Source organism: Berghia stephanieae, chromosome 2, assembly GCF_034508935.2.
Source record: "Berghia stephanieae isolate SIO BIC M18660-M18661 chromosome 2, UCSD_Bste_1.3, whole genome shotgun sequence".
In the NCBI taxonomy this organism is placed as follows: domain Eukaryota; kingdom Metazoa; phylum Mollusca; class Gastropoda; order Nudibranchia; family Aeolidiidae; genus Berghia; species Berghia stephanieae.
In genome coordinates, this window is record NC_088361.1 from 9,730,111 (window position 1) to 9,747,732 (window position 17,622).

Here is a 17,622-nt window from a genome sequence, read left to right on the forward strand (position 1 = left end):
ATTGACCCCCACCCCCAATACACACACACGCACACAAACCCAACCCCCACCCAAATTTGTGTCGCCTATTATGTACTACTACAGACTAGGCTACTATGTAATATTACTCGTAACGAAAAATAAGAAAAGAAAAGAGGCTAGGCTAAAAATATTTAAATTGCCATTGTCTCTTGTTTTGCTTTACTTCGTCGCAGTCCTAGGCTGGGGCAGGAAATGCTCGTTATTTCCGAGTTGACCTCTTTTTCATACTCGCTACTTTCATGCTAATTTTATTGACTCAAATAAGGGAAAAAAACGGGGATTTAGATTTTACTCGCTATTTCCGAGTTCTCGCTATTTCCGAGTACGTTACTTTCATGTTCTACTGTATCAATTCCTTGGAAAAAGGAAGCTTGAGATGTTCCAGAAAAAAAAAGGTACATGAGTACAGTAATTACCTCCTAAAGAACCAAGAAAAAGGAAGATGAGATGGTCAGTTCAAACAGAACGGAAATAGATTCCAAGAGCAATCTTTCTGTGTCTCAAATCTGAGAGTTTTTCTGCCCTAAGGAAAAGTGGCATATCCACACATATTTTTTTTTATGGAACATGAAAAATCTTGTCTCCACCCAGAAATACTGCAGAGTGATTTAAACAAATTAAACGCTTATAAGGAATAATTATTGTGTGAAATGTAAAACAAAATTTATTTACATATAAATATTATTTTAACTCATTGATGTAATTTCACTTCATCAGTAATACATACAGTATAAGCTCACCACTGAACCAGCCACTTGAATTTTGCCGTTGGGCCAAGTCACATCACCATCGTGTTCTTAATGGATTTAAGAAGTTTTAGTTTCTGTATAACAGTAATAATATTTATATAGCACAAATTAATCCACTAACAATTACTCTATGGTGTTTAACAATCAGATTAAATACACTATCATACACACTGACAAGCATACACATGTACCCTCAAACCCACATACCGCAAACTTCTCCGCATACACATACACATTACTATATACAATCCACCCTAATTTGTCTTAAAACAATTAAATAGATAAAAAACCAAACATGCCCTGAAAGAAAGTCATTGACAAAAATAAAAGGCTAAAACTAAACCAAAGATGTTTATCTTTTGAAAAATTACGGCTTCCAAATTCAGCAATATGTCATTTTTCAAAAATTTTCAATTTCTTTCTATTTTCACTTAAAATGTATATGAAATTGCTCAATGTCAATCACAACTCTCCCTACCTAATTTCTTATTTAAAAAATTAACTCAATGAATCAAATGTAAAAGAAGAATATAAGGCCTTGAAAATGGAATGACGACTTCATTTTATATACATTTTCTTATCTAACAAAGAAAAAGTGTCAATAGAGTCAATGAGCCACGAAACTGGAAGACAGGACATTCTTGAGGCCTGAACTGATGGCGGATTGATGCAAGCATCCTGGTAAATCACGAAAATTGTGCAGTCAGCGAGGGAGTCAGAATGTTGAGCATGGTAAGGGTGAGTGTAAGGGTAATCATCTAAAGTATGAAGATGGGGTTCTCTCGTCAAGACGACACCTCCTCCCTGCTTCACAAGTTTTGCCAGCTCTTCTTTGCTGAAACTGGATGAATCAAACTTGCCGTAGAAGAACACTTGACATCCATCAAGTAATGGTGGGAGCTGTATCAGGAAGAAAGATTTTTAGAAAAACAATTTAACATGATTGATAGTGCATCGATTATTATATATATATATATATATATATATATATATATATATATATATATATATATATATATATATATATAATATATATATAATATATATATATACATAGTAGAATTACTTTAAACCGAACTTTTGGGGACCTAAACCATTTCGGTTTAAAGACATTTTGGTTTAAAGCAAGTTCCCGTTTTGCAATGTTTTTCAAGGGTAGTAACTATTTAAGTTAAAGGAATTTGCTCATTTAATCGTATCATAGGTTTCCCGTTAAATGGAGTTTTGAATAAATGCCGTCTTCGTAACCATTAAATTTTTTTTTTTTTTTGGTGTGTTTAAAAAATATTTTTGGGGGTTTTCGTTTTCAATTCAAAATTTTGAAAGAGTTGAGTTCGGGATGCTGTGTATTTTACATATCTCTGTCTTGATCAACTTTTTTTCCCATCGACTTCACATAGTATTTTGATTTTAAACTCCAACGTGTAAGCACAGTGCTTTCTTCAGACATCTTTTAGTAAAATTCTAAGCTAAAATAAGATCGAAAGTTCTTGTGCGATAATTGAATTGATCATGAATGACGCGCAGCTACTCAGAGGTGAAGTGAAATGGAAATGAAAAGGCGTGTCAATGCTAAGCTGTCTACTACACACCCCTCTTTTGTTGAGAAGCCATTAGGTTCAAAGCTAGGACTTCATATAGATGTCACTGGTTCAATTCAAAGGCCTAGTTACATAGAACCTCACCCCCCCCCCCCCCCCCCCCCCACACACACATTTAAACAAAGTGGAAATGAAGTGGCATGTCAATGGTAAGTTGTCTACCACCCCCCCCCCCCCCTCCCTCCCTCCTTATTCTCGTGTTGAAAATTTGTCAGTTCCAAAGCATCAACACACGAGCGAGAACATCTCGGTTGCGTGATTTTACACCCCAACTCCCCCTCTTTCCTCATTTTTCGCCTGCCAGTCACCCGCTGTCTTCCTTTTCCAGTCTGTGCAATTGTGGTGTTGGCCAAACCCAAGTGCAGTGATTGAAGTGTTTGCCTACCCCCCACCCCCACCCCACCCATCACCCTCATCTTTGTTTAATATCGCCGGGCATTATTACGTGTGGCCACCTTCCCGAATTTTTGAAGAAAAATAGAGAGAGAAAAAGGGAAGGTGCTCTCAGGTTGTTTCGGTTTAAAGAAAGTCCTGCTTAGAAGTATTTCGGTTCATTGTAAGAATTAGTACAAAGATAATGAAGAAACTAGTACAATTTATTAAATTCTTTGCGGTTTAAGGTATTTTTCGGTTTAGCTTCTTTCGGTTTAAAGTAATTTTACTGTATATATATATATATATATGTATATATAAGGTATAAAATAAGAACCACGAAATAAGAGTGCTCAACTTTAGTATTAAAGGATCAGTAAATATACATGAATAAAATATTTGGATTAGGATTAGTATTGACTCCTACAGGTCTGTTTCATGCCTTTTACTTTGGGCATTCTTTGGGGAGTGAAATCGTTCTTGTAATCTTTGTTTTGTACTTACAATTATACGGGTTCAAATGAGTGCGAACTTACTTTTGCACACGACTATATATATTATAAATATTGCTTTAGGCTGTCGCAATGCATTGACAGTTTAAGGATAAAAATATCTTAGTAGGCTCAGTAGCAAAAAAAACAGAAAACAGAGTCCACAACTAAGCCCGATTCAAATGCAGGTGACTCAACATTGATTCTTAAATAGAAATTCAAAACTTTGCCGAATACAATTACGCTCTTTGCGATACAAGAGTGCTAATAATATTTTATTTCACAAATGAAAAATAAAATAGTTTCAGATCTCGATGGGTATGTATACCCACTTTTGCATCTAACCCGAAGAAAAAATTGCAACCCCACCTTTTTTTTTTTTTTTTTTGGGGGGGGGGGGGGGGGGGGTTGTTTTTTGTTGTTGTTTATTTGTTAATGACACCAAAAAGGAAAATAAAGGACTAAATGTAGGGTTTAATAATAAAATAACCATGTGATTTACCTGTTTCAGACGATTTTCAAGAGCCCGTTTTGGAGCATCTGATTTGGGGTGGATTGCGCTTCCTGTTATTTGAAAGATTTGTTCCGATACTCTACACTTTTGTTTGTGGCAATTCTCTAACCCTGAAATAAAATATTTTTTTTATCGTAAAATAAATAGTGACAGGGGACAACAAAAAAAGTAATAAAAAAGAAGAGAAGTAATTTATTAATTTTATATTATTGGAACAGTATCCACAAATATTGAGACCAAAAAAGAAGAGAAACAGGGAGTGGGTGAAGGGGGAGGGGGGGTGGTGACAGTTTTTAAACACATTGAAATAATCATTTTGAAAGCTGTTGAATTTTTTCTTTCATTTCACAATCACACAATTTTTATTTTATCTCTTCCTCTGGCTGTAAAGCTATCACCAAAAATATGTCTAAGTGGCAGGTTTGGAACAAGTTCCATTAAAAAGAATACACGGAGAAAGTAATAAAATATATGAATTAAAAAAATCAATATTAATTTATAGTAGTGGGATAATTCATATGAAAAAAAAAAGGATCATCCCATCACTATAGAAAAAAAAATCAATCTGACAGCCCCCCTCCCAACTGCAAGAATGTATTGATGGAGGAAAAAAGGAAAAGATTTTTGCTGCAAATTAATAAGTAGGCCTATATGATTTTAAAAGACAGTAACAATCAAAACAATTTTTATGTATAGTTTTAATTCATTTTTATTTCTAAATGTTAAAATGCATAATTGTTTTTGTTTTTTTTAATGAAAAGACATTCATTACTATTTTTTCTAATTAATTAATATATGGGCTGAACATTTGATGAATTGAGCGATTGTGATAGTAAAAGAGACAGACTTAGAACTCACAAGAGTTTTACTTTTACTGTCGAGAACATTACTTACATTGTATGTCAACAACCCACTTTCCAGCAACGATTGCGTTCAAATATTTGAAAGTTCTTGGGCATGAGCTGTCCTCCCTCACACTCGTTATCAAGTGAGTCACTGTAGATATAAACAAATTACTTGAGAGATCAAAGAAAGTAGTCCTTCATACTCATAGCCATTAGGCCCATGGAGCCAGAGTTTATCCTGGTTTCTATAAAGTGACACGGACAATAGCAATTGCTTGCTCACCTTTGGATAGCACGCTAGTGTATTGCAAAGTACTTTCTGCCAGATCTAACAGACCCAGCTACCCACTGCTGGGTGGACAAGGGTGGATCAGAAAAGATCTTGACTGTACCCGGGATCGATCTCGGTCCCTTTGATTGTGAAGCGAGTGCTCTACCAACTGAGCTATTGGAACCCCCTTAAAAGATCAAGGGATACATCAACTGTCGCAGGTTTGAAAATTCAGATCCCTTCATAATATCAATGCATTTAGTTTTAAAAGAAAAGACTTCCAAATAAAGTCAAACTGCTGGATTCCATCTAAATTCACAATTATTCTAAAAATTTTCTTTGATAAAATCTATTTTAAATAGAAATCTGTTCTTATTTTTATTGTATTACAATACATTAAGGTCATATCAGCGCCAATAAAAAGGAAGAAAATGGAATATTAAAAAGTTCTAGAATTACAAATAAAGCACTAAAGAAAATGTAAGACAAAGGGGAATTTGTTCAAATGGGAAACAGATGTAGATTAACATACCTGAACATTTCAAAATCAGTAGCTAACACAAAATTCATCAGTAATAAATGGTACAATTTTAGTAATACTCCACCAATTAACAACAACAACAACAACAACAACAAAAAATAAAAAAAAATACTGGGTATCTACAACCTTCTATATGTAAAATAAATGTTGTTGACCCCCTCCGTTACGAGCTGGCAATCAACTAAGCTATCATGGGCGTGAACTGAGCAGTAGCCATTTTAACTTTAAGGGAACATTTTTTTTCTTTCTTTGATAACTGCAGGAACTTAAAAGAAAAAAATAATTTTTTTTTTCTCTCTAATACTACGACCAAATTGCTGTGATATCAAAATCCGTAATATTTGTTCCATTTCCGTATGTCTGAAATTGTTACCTAATTTCCGTAACAATTACGGACGATTTGTAAAAGTAGGCAGGTATGACTATCAGAGTACTTAGTTTGAGATCATTAAAAAATCTCATCAAGACACAAGCAGAGGTCCCCTCTAAGAGGAATACTCTCAATAGTTTACAAATCATACATAATATGTAAACAAAACATAATACAATGCATAACAGAGAGATGATTTACTTGACAAAAAATATTATCTCCCAAAACCCTAACTATACATTTGACTGTTCCCCTCCCGGCTAGGGTAACCGACCAGGGCCAGGGAAAAAAACAAGTAATCTCATCCCAAGACAAAGATAGAAAGCATGTTGAAAAACAGATATACAGGGATAGAAGACACAGTAAGTGCCTCCCTATTCACTATGGGAGGTCAGGAACCCCACCCAGAAATCTGTTCTTAACAATATTTTGATCAAGTAAGATAAAAATCATAATAAACAAAGTTTAAAAAACATACCATCCGGAGCGACCTGTTGAACTACCTTTGCGTGAAGAGTCCTCGAGTATTTGGTCAGCAACTTCATTTTTTCATTACTGAGACTAGAACCAGTAAAACAGAGAGGCTTGAATGACTCATCCAACTAATAAGGGGACAACAATAATAAAAAGATAAATGTAAATTTTTTTTAAAAACTGAAAAATTAATTTGACGATGACACACACAGAAACAACCAACTAAAACCAAAAACTAGAGGTGCCTAAATGAGTCAATAAAATGGAGAGAAAGATAAAGGGAGTAAATGTGACTCATAAATAAGGGAACAACACAAAACAAAAAAGATTGATGATAAATTGTTATCACATTCACCAACTGCAGATAAAATACTGAGACAGAAATCCTGGGTTAAAATAAAAAACTGATGTAAAGAAGACATGATGTAGATTCTCAGAAAAAGAAAGTAAATCAATAGCTATTAAAAAATAAGAGATCATACGATACAATTCTAATTTCTGATTGATAAACATTTTGCTTAAAATTCCTAGCAATTGTCACAAAATCATAGGCATAAAATGAATAATTCTAATAGTAATAGAGAGTACTAGGGAATTTATTTATTTAATTATTTATTTATTTATTTATAAGAGTGTAGACCAGTAATTTATTCAGACATAATTGGAAATGGGGATCCCGACAGCTCAGTTGGTAGAGCACTAGCTTCACATGCAAAAGGGACTTTGAGCAGTCTTGGGTGAAGTTGAGATTTTTCTCTGACCCCCACCTCCCCTCCCTGTCCACCCAGCAGTGATTGGGTAGCTGGGTCTATCAGATCTAGTAGAAAGTACTTTGCAAAAGACATGTCCTATCAAAAGGGTAGCAAGCAATTGCTGGTGTCTGTTTCACATTATAGAAACTGAGATAAACCCCAGCTAAATGGGACTCAGGGCTCTGAAAGACTACTATATTAGCAAATACATACCATAGGTAAATCCACATCTGATATTGAGCGAGTTTGTGAAGCCTCCAGTAGCAAATTCTTTATTTCATCCTTTTGAGCCAAATCCAGTGACGAGTAACCATAAACATTTCTAAAGATGGAGGGGACAAAAAATTTATTGTCATTTAGTCGGGTTAATCTTGATATGATCACCCATGAGTCATGAGGAAAAATTATACATTTTCTTGTAAAAAAAAATAATAATAATAATGTGCCAATAAAAAATCAAATGACAAATAAATTAACCAATTGTCTTTATAAACATTAGTGAAAAGACTTGCCAGTCAATAATCCCTTAAAAAGCCAATGACACATTTATAAAAGTTAGTGAATTGATGTTTTTAGCAAACAAATGATAAAGATTTGAATTGCTTTGTTACTTAAAGGTAAAGTTGTTTATAATCACGGTATGAAAAATACTTATAATATTAATATATGAGATTTAAAAAGGCATATATAGGAATAAAGTGAAAATATTAAAATCTTGATGACACTTATTCGGCTATTTATGGATTACCAGAGCATGTGCATTGTTTCACAAGTCAAACAGTGTACTGAACGATGGTTTATAATGGACTTAGTGTGTTGAGCACTAAAAACCATAAAGAACACACTCCAATAGGCAACACATTTAGCTAAGTCACTACTCTTCTTTGTTCTAATACCTACTATGAAAAATCATGACATCTGGTAATGAGCAGACTAGCAATTATTTAAGCAGAAAAAGGAAAATTGTGTGGAAAAAAAGTATTCCAAATCTATCTCTATGTGTAGCAAATTCTAAAGAAAATTTGAATTAATTTCTGTACAACAATTTTTAAATAGTTAACCTGCAAAACATGTCAGCTCCATTATCAATCAACAATTGGACACAGCTGGTATACTGGTACACAACAGCCTCGTGCAACGGCGTCAAATTATCCATCCCTGGGGCATTCACAGAAGCACCGCTGTCTATCAGAAGGGCAGCAATATCCGCCGTGCCTCGACCCACAGCCTCATGCTGAAATCAGATTTATTTATTCATTGAACTTAGAAGGATGCACATGGAATCATTGAACAGAGGAATATGTGCGGCTATGTGGTCTTGTGGTATGACACTCGCTTTCGGATCGGAAGGTCCTGGGTTCAAGCCTCGCTCTCAACGCATAGTCGAGAACTTGGAGAAGGCTCTTTACTCACATTCTCTCACCATACTCAGGTGTAAAATGAGCATTAATAGCATTGTCTCTGTCCGTAAAAAATTGTAATTTCGCCGAATAGGCATCATGTCCCGTCCTAAATGTCAAATGTTGCTGTTGGCCGGGGACCCCATTGTATAGCGCTTTGAGTACGTTTAGTGGATAATGCCATATATAAAAAGCTCAGCTCAACACATACAAAGATGATGGTCATAGTGGATCTGTGAAAGTTGATTGAACTGCTAGTAAAAAGGGAATCAATAAGTCTATTTATCCTAAATTGAAATGTTGAAAGGACTTAGAATCAAATACAGAGTGGAATCCTGAAAAGCCAACACGGCAGGACCTCAAAGATTGGTTGACTTTATCCATAATCAATGGAGCACACTTATCTCAATAACAGAAAATATGGGACCAACAAGAGGTGTTGACTTTAAGCAGAAGTTGACTTTAAGAGTGTTGGCATAATGAGGAATCCACTGTAACTGTAACATTTCAAATATGGTTTTATATGACATCACTTATCGCAGAATTGACAACAGACAGTTAACATGTAACTTCATATATATATGTATTTTTTCATTTTTTCAAACAAAAATCATATTTTCAATTTAAAAAGCACAATACAATTTTACTAATAAATGTCAATACTTCAGAAATGAATATGATGATGAGCAAGGAGAAATGAATATGATGATGAGCAAGGAGAAATGAATATAAATAACTCAAGACTTGCTGTGTTGTCAGAAATATATAATTCGTCAGCCATTGAATACAAGAAAACCTAATAACAATTTCAATAGATAGATTTTTTAAATCAATTTCATTCTTTCATATTCCTGTAAATTTTCTCATATTTGTGTATTTTGAACAAAATAGTTTATCAAAATGTGCAATTTCACACTGGTTGGCAATAATAAAAATAATAATAATCATAATAATAATAATAGTAAGAAGAAGAAGAAGAAGAAGAAGAAGAAGAAGAAGAAGAAGAAGAAGAAGAAGAAGAAGAAGAAGAAGAAGAAGAAAGAAGAAAAAGAAGAAGAAGAAGAAAGAAGAAGAAGAAGAAGAAGAGAAGAAGAAGAACAAGAAAAGAAAAAGAATAAAAGAAAAAAAAAAAATAATAATAATAATAATAAATAATAATAATAATAATAATAATAATAATAATAATAATAATAATAATAATAATAATAATATATAATAATAATATATATATATAATATTATTATTATTATTATTATTATTATTATTATTATTATTATTATTATTATTATTATTATTATTATTATTATTATTTTTATTATCATTATTATTATTATTATATAATTAATAATAACAAGAATAATAATCTTTATTGTCCCAAGGGGTAATACTTGTTAGGTAAGAGCTCTGTTTAAAAAAAAAGCTAAACAAACGGAAACACACACACAGGACACATACATTTCATCTCATCCCTGTTATTGTTATCACAATGAAATACGACAATTACCATTCAAAATTACTGGAATAAATAACAAACCTTACCAGAGGCGTCCATCCAGCATTGTCTTTCACGTTGGGATTGGCACCATCTTGCAACAATCTTCTGACTTCATTTATATTCATCTGTAGAATATCAAATATCATAAAACATTTGACAAAAATCAGTTGAAATACAAGTTGTTAATGTCATGAATTCAACGTATCAATGGGCAATGCTAGAAAATGTATATATTGAATTGAAGGAAAAATTCTTTCTGAATAGACTTTCTAAGCTACAATTTTAACAATTAAATTGTTCCAAGTCAACTTGCCTTTCTTTCTTTTTTTTCCTATCTTCCTTTTCTAAATCAATAAATGCATCTATTTTTGTTGCTTTATTTTGCAAGGCATAAAGTATAATATACAAGTACAATAAAATCGAAATTCAAAAGACTCAGTCATCTACTTCAGTTTGAATTTGGGCATAGTATTTTGACTTGAGGCTGAAAACTAGAAGAAAAAAAATATTTGTTTAAAAAAATCAATGAATGTTGCTAATTGTTTGTTTGTCTTTTGGGATTTTACAGCGCTTGCAGCACATTTGGGTCTTAACAGTCCCAGACAATGGGATTGTCAAAAAAGTCTAATAGTTTTATTAAAAGAAAAGCACACAAGAATAAGTAAGACAAAGGGGAATGGTTCAAATAGATTACAGATGTTACTTCCAAGAGCACACAATCAATGTACCCAATGTTTCTAATTCAAGATGATTAAAATTTCTTTAATTTATTGCCTCTCTTAAGCCATACAAAAGGTATTGCACTGTAAATAATGGACACAAAATCTTAATCTTGTAAAAGCAAAATATTAATTTTCCCAAATTCGAGTCCCCAAAAAAATCTTCAGGCACTCTTAAAGGCCGTTCTGCACAAGGTGTAAGGCGACATGCCTCCTATCACAAAAAAAAATTCGTAGAATTACAAAATTTTGGTCCCAACTTTGAAACTTAATGAGCATCTCTAAGTCATTAAAACTTCCTGAAAATGAAAGTTGATGCCCGACTCAATAATTTTAAGGATCATAAAGTGTTATTTAATCCTTGTCAGTGTAAATTGCTGATTTTTAAATTTAACTTCAGCGATTACAATTTTTATCTCCTAAAAAAATACGAATTTTAACATTTTTAAGAACGTAGGTCCGTGAAAGAAACAGAAGAAAAGCATGTATCAAACAAAATGGCTAACCCTGATTGTAGCTACTTGCAGTGGAGTCTCTCCCTTGGCATTCCTCTTGCAAAGGTTTGCTTGTTTTTTCCTGGTGGACTGAGGAGTCACTTTTCTAATCATTGCTGAGTCAACACTAGAATTGCTCTGATTTGCTTTAGGATTTTTCTTAGCTTGAGATCTTTTGATGGTTGGTGCATTGTAGTTTTGTTGATCAGATGAAGTCTCCTCAGTCTTTTTAATCTTCCGTCCACTGTGAGTTGGAGTTGTCGTCAAGCTTTGAGATTTCCTTTTATTTGACACAGGAGTGATGAGTTCAGACATTGTGTCAAATACATTAGAAACAGTTGACGGTTCTGCATTTTTAGATGACTTAGCATTGTTGTCTTTCAACTTCACAAAACCACTACTTTCTGGTGTCTCATGCACTAAATCATTGCAATTAAGAGCTGTGCCTTTGTTTTCAAGATTTGTGCCCCTAGCTTTTTTAGACCTTTTTCTCCCATTGATAAATTGATCAGGAGTTGACAATGAAACACCACAACTAATACCGGTTTGATTCTCAGCAATTTTTTCTTCATCTTTCCCAACAACATCCCTTTGATACCCTCTTCTTTCCTCTGCAGATTTTCCATTTGAAGAGTCCTCAAGTTTAAATAGGTTTTCTGGCAAATTTGTGGATTCTAGATTATCCTCAGATAAAGTTGATGAATTACAATCTAGAAAAAAAATAAATAAATAAATAAAATTAAGCAATTGGTTAGAAATCATGATAAAAATAGCTTGAACAAAATATGAGTTGGGCTAAAAACCTTTTATCTATCACGTTGTAGAGAATGTATTTGTTGTGTATTCTGGTTTGTTATTGTTCCCAGCTGTGTTGTTGTGAACTATTTTATGAAGCATTGGAAGTTTGTTCTCTGTGGTGTGCTATTTTTCTTGTTTGTGTTTGTGACGTTGTATGAGTATAAAAACTGCTCGCAGCAATCATTCTCTCTCTTTCAGCACTTTGATTCAACATGAATGATAAATAGTTAACTTTGTATAAGTTTATCCTGTGTACCGGGAGCGATATTCCCAACCTACCGATTTTGGTGGAGATGCATGCCTTAGGGCATATTACCCACTTCGGTGGAGATTTTATATATTATTCATTTTATTTTCCACCGTGAATTAAATCTGTTCAAGACATTGTCAACTATTTACTTGAGTTGAAATCATTTTTTAAAATAAATAAATATGTAAATAAACAACATAGAAATAACATAAAAGAAGAAGAAGAAGAAGAAGAAGAAGAAGAAGAAGGAGAAGGAGAAGAAGAAGAAGAAGAAGAAGAAGAAGAAGAAGAAGAAGAAGAGAAGAAAGAAGAAGAAGGAAAGAAGAAGAAGAAGAGAAGAAGAAGAGAAGAAAAGGAGAAGAGAAGAAGAGAGAAGAGAAGAAGAGAGAGAAGGAGAAGAGAAGAAGAAGAAGAAGAAGAAGAAGAGAAGGAGAAGGGAAGAAGAAGAAGAAGAAGAAGAAGAAGAAGAAGAAGAAGAAGAAGAGAAGAAGAGAAGAAGAAGAAGAAGAAGAAGAAGAAGAAGAAGAAGAAGAAAAGAAGAAGAAGAAGAAGAAAAGAGAAGAGAAAAGAAGAAGAAAGAAAAAAAGAAGAAGAAGAAGAAGAAGAAGAAGAAGAAAGAAAAAAGAAGAAGAAAAGAAGAGAAGAGAAGAAGAAGAGAAGAAGAAGAAGAAAAGAAGAAGAAGAAGAAGAAAGAAAGAAGAAGAAGAAGAAGAAGAAGAAGAAAGAAGAAGAAAAGAAGAAGAAGAGAAGAAAAGAAGAAGAGAGAAGAAGAAGAAGAAGAGAGAGAAGAAGAGAAGAAAGAAGAAGAAAGAAGAAAGAAGAAGAGAAGAGAAAGAAGAAGAAGAAGAAGAGAGAAGAAGAAGAAGAAAGAAGAAGAAGAAGAAGAAGAAGAAGAGAAGAAGAAGAAGAAGAAGAAGAAGAAAAGAAGAAGAAGAAGAAGAAGAAGAAGAGAAGAAGGAGAAAAGGTGTAAAAGAAGGATGAGAAGGAGGTGGTGGGGGACCAACAATTGTAATAAGACCGCATTTCAGCGGTTTCAAAATCCAGTTTGTTTTAATTTTGTTACCTTTACAGTTGTCAGTTCTATTAGTCTATTTTAAGTTGTAATGTGTGCAGAATTGTTAGTTTTAACTATTCATCATGCATTTAAATGATCCAGTCTGTGATGCAGGTGCTATCAATATGAAAGAAAAACTTAGGAAAAATGTGGTATTATCAATTTATCTCCCCCTTTAAAAAAAAAAGAAAAAACAAAACAAAAAAAAAACATGATTTGATGATCTGAAACCTCTTTTGATAAAAAGAGGTGGTCGTATTGTGACCTGACATTTATAACTTTCAATTTCTACCCATTGCCATTCTTAATATCCATCAAATTTGTATAAATACACACTGAAATTAGGGTCAAGAGTAAAGCACTCTAACCACCATCCAGTGGAGCTGGGCAGAAAGTCCACTTCTTACATTCCAGACAAACATGTAATAATTACAAATATATCGAGACCAAAAAAATGGCTCCAATGGTTTACATTTCACCTTTTTAAACAAATATTTACATAAAATGGGGATGTTTTGATGAACTGCACAAGTCCAAATGCAAATAAAACAATTTCTTTTTTTAAATAAATAAAAACTAGAGCAAAAAGTGGCGTCAACTGCAAGTGGAACAGATCAAACCTAGAAATGTGAAAGCAAGTAAAAATAAATAATAAGGTGCAAATTACCATTTATCAACTTCATCATCTGAGAGCATAGAGAGGCAACATTAGACAACTGCACATCGACATGATTTTTTCTGGCCACCGAAGGAATGCCACAGATGGGGCAAGGACAACCTGAATTGGATTTAACACAGGATCTGAAGAAATAAATGGTCTTGTTATTGGATATTGCTGAGCTTGCTTTTTATTTGTTCAAAATTTAAAAGAAAAAAAAAAAGGATAAGGTAGTACTTGGTGATACGCTATCAAATCACTCCTACTCCTTGCAATTTCCATATTCATTGATGGCACTCAATAATAAATTAAAAATTTTACATCAAGTTTAATACCAGTAAAAATTAAAATCAATTTAGTTTGATAATCTTGTTGCCATTTGTAATCAATCAAATGTTCTAATTTTTTGCTTATCAATATCAAAGTAGAAAATGAAATTTGAAAACAAAGCAAATCACCACTCTATGAAAAGAGATGTTTGGCAAAAAAAAAATCAATTGCTGTTGGTTGAATATAATTATTGAATAAAAACAACACGATTATACCTGCAAAACCAGTGATGGCAATCTCCAAGGCACATCAATTCCTCAATTTGGTAATTGCTGAAAAAGATGATAAAATAAACATGACTATTGTTCAGTATTTTAAAAATTTGCAGAAGTCTTACCTCTAATATTTGAATTTTTGCCATTGCCGGGATTTTATTCATTTCAAATTATAACTGTGTAAGCCTTCAGGATTCAGGGTGATCTGTCACCTTTCACGCCAATTAAAAGAGGAGTTCATCAAGGATGTATCCTCTCTCCATGTCTATTTAACCTGTACACAGAGTTTATCTTCCGTAAAACCGAGCACATTCCAGGTATTGTTATTGGAGGTAGGAGGATAAATAATCTGAGATATGCAGATGATACAGTATTGTTGGCATCGAACGAGACAAATCTACAGATCCTTGCAAATCAAGTAAACCTGAACAGTACAGCAAAGGGTCTAGAGATGAATGTTCAAAAGACGAAGGTAATGGTCATGTCAAAGAAGCCTGAAAAAAATCGCAAAAGTCCAAATTAATAATCAAAACATAGAACAAATAGATTCTTTTAAATATCTTGGACAGGCAATGACCAACAACGGAAAGAATGAGCTGGAAGTGAAAAACAGGATTGCTATAGCTCAGTCGAGGTTCAGCCAACTGAATAACATTTTAACTTCGCAACAAACGCAGATGAAAACGAGAATAAGAATACTCAAATGTTATATCCACTCAGCACTTCTCTACGGCTCAGAAACATGGACCTTGAACAAACAAATAGAGAAAAGAATTGAGGCCTTTGAAATGTGGACTTTCCGTCGCCTTGGAAAAATCAGTTGGAAAGAAAAGAAAACAAATCAAGAAGTCTGCGACATCCTTGATATCAGACCGACCCTAATGAAAGTAATAAAAACAAGAAAACTAGGGTATTTTGGACGCCTAAGACGCCATCAAACTGTCAACAAGGATATTCTTGAGGGTAGAGTTGAGGGGAAAAGAGGAAGAGGCAGGCCAGCAAGAACTTGGATAGATGATGTGAGGACATGGACAGGATTGTCGGCAGCCGAATGCAGTCGGCAAGCCGTCAACAGGGAAGATTGGCGTGTCACTTCAAGTCAACCTCAACCCATGAAATGACACTGGAAGAAGAAGAAGCCTTATTAATATTCAATATATGGTGGGTATCATAAGTAATTTTGGTTTGAAGGTTGGGAAAAAAAATCACAAGAATGCCCATAGTTTGAATTCTTTTACATTCAATAAATTGAAAATCATTCATGTGTACTTTTGATCATTAAACTAAAGAATAGTTTAAAATAAAAAATCTGTATTATATTAAATGCAGTAGAACCATACCATAAACAACATTCAGTGACTCAGATATTAGTCATGTTACCTGTGAATATGTCACATTACTATCAAGGAATAAAATCAAGGACAAAGCAGGAATCATAACATCCTGGCAGGTCTGAGAAAAATAGAAGTTGGCTGCTTTTGATATGGTTTATGAGTTTAAGTTTTTTAATGGGACTTCGCTGCTCCGAGTTCTAATTTTAACCATCCAAATAAGTGTGTAATTGAAGTTTTAACCAGGATTGTCAATTAAGGAGGCAAAAATTTATTGCACTTTTACGCTGCCACATACACAGACCCCTTTCTAAGTGCTAACTCCAGTTAATAGACATTTTATGTACTTACGTTTTTCAGTTTAGCAGGTGATTGGAAACTATACTGAGGGTTTATAACATACTGAATTCCACAAATATAAGGAAATTGGCAAACTTAATTTTAACCAGAAACGATAAAAATGTCTCATCCACCTTTTATATCACTTTTTGGTATTCAACTAGTCTATAGAAATCCTTTCTTATCAACTCCAAACTGCCTTGTGTTGATTTACAAACTCAATACAAGACAATAAAAAAAAAAGACAAATGTATTTTACCATTTACCACAGTGAAGTCTTTGTTGCAAACTAGAGAGGGCCTCTTGGGTTTTAGCAAACATGACTTGAAAGTTGAATTTACCTGAAAGGAGAAAAAAAATATTAGTCACATATATTTTTGGAACCATGGAAGGTTTAAAGATTAAGAAAAAAAAAACAATACATGAAATCTCGCTCCTAAGTGTTGTAATGTAGGTTTTTAAAATGAAAAAAATAATATTAATAATACTTTTAAAGCAACTTACACTACACCAAAGTCGCAAAGTGCTGTACAGAGATAAGTTACGCACATTTCACTAATGAAGGAAAAACACAAGCATAGGATATAGATATAAGAAATAGGTAAGTTTTGGGGTGTTTCTTTAAACTTTAAGAGAGGAAGAGTATTCCAAACAGTAGGACTTGCTGTGCTGAATACTCTGTCACCATAATAGGACAATTCCACAGGTAACTGAAGCATCAATTGGAGCAGTCTTATCGATCTCAAAAACAGTTTTGACCTTAAATAGTTGGTTTGATCGGGAAAGTTAAAGGAGGACCTGATTCTTAGCTTAACATCCTTGTAATGGACAATATTTTGCGTCAATTTTTTTTTTTTTTTTTTTTGTTTGTTTTTTTTTTTTTTTTTTTGTTTTTGTTTTTTTTAGATTTCCATTACCAACTCAACAAGTAACAATGAATATGAGTATGAATGAGCCCAAGGAATTGGGGGTTATCTGTGTCAGACCTACAAATAAGTGCACGTCGACCCGCCGTAAGTTTAACAGACAGCTAGCTATTAGATACCATCTCTCTTTATCTTCCCCCGCCCGATGCCGATAGCCCGATAGATGGATACAATCACAAAATATTAATGCAGCAACTCGGTTGCTAGGCAAGCACTTCATTGGCAGTGAGTGAAAGTACAAATAATTTCCCCATCCCGCCCCGCCCCCTCCAAATAAATCGTTTGTTTGGCAAGACGACCCTATCATATTAGACATTGTGTACCGGGATCTAGGTGCATTGCGCTTATCTGCCATAAGTAAAGCAAAATACAATTAACAATAATTTAATAATCTATAAAACACACCTCCAAAAAGTTGTAACTCCCGGGATTTTTCAGTTTCACAACTTGAACTCTGTCTGTACCGGAAGTAAATAATTCAGAGGAAAGAATTTCGTGAGGGATTGGAAATGAACAGTGGACAAGACATTGAAAACCTTTTCTTCCAAAATATCGCCCAAAAGTAATAAAGATTTCATCTTCAAATAGCAACATTGATCGTGTGGGTATTA

General features: G+C 33.5%; 2 protein-coding genes across 3 annotated transcripts in view; one reads left to right on the forward strand and one right to left on the reverse strand.

The window, feature by feature from the left end:
• Positions 1 to 662: 662 nt before the first annotated feature.
• Positions 663 to 17,096, reverse strand: LOC144964280 (BRCA1-associated RING domain protein 1-like). The gene is made up of 12 exons (XM_078898365.1): positions 17,076 to 17,096; positions 16,345 to 16,426; positions 14,416 to 14,472; positions 13,880 to 14,013; positions 11,122 to 11,819; positions 9,941 to 10,021; positions 8,063 to 8,235; positions 7,215 to 7,323; positions 6,254 to 6,377; positions 4,643 to 4,744; positions 3,737 to 3,858; positions 663 to 1,670 (listed from the first exon to the last, which is right to left on the reverse strand). The coding sequence occupies exons 2-12, from the start codon at positions 16,404 to 16,406 to the stop codon at positions 1,329 to 1,331; spliced, it is 2,004 nt and encodes a 667-aa protein (XP_078754491.1). The 5' UTR covers positions 16,407 to 16,426; positions 17,076 to 17,096; the 3' UTR covers positions 663 to 1,328.
• Positions 17,097 to 17,482: 386 nt separating this feature from the next.
• Positions 17,483 to 17,622, forward strand: part of LOC144964279 (uncharacterized) — a 5,726-nt gene continuing 5,586 nt past the window's right edge. Inside the window, exon 1 of one of the 2 annotated variants that reach the window (XM_078898363.1) lies at positions 17,483 to 17,612. The gene's annotated coding sequence lies outside the window, so the exon portion shown is untranslated. The remainder of the gene's footprint in view (positions 17,613 to 17,622) is intronic. The other variant, XM_078898364.1, reaches the window with a different exon arrangement.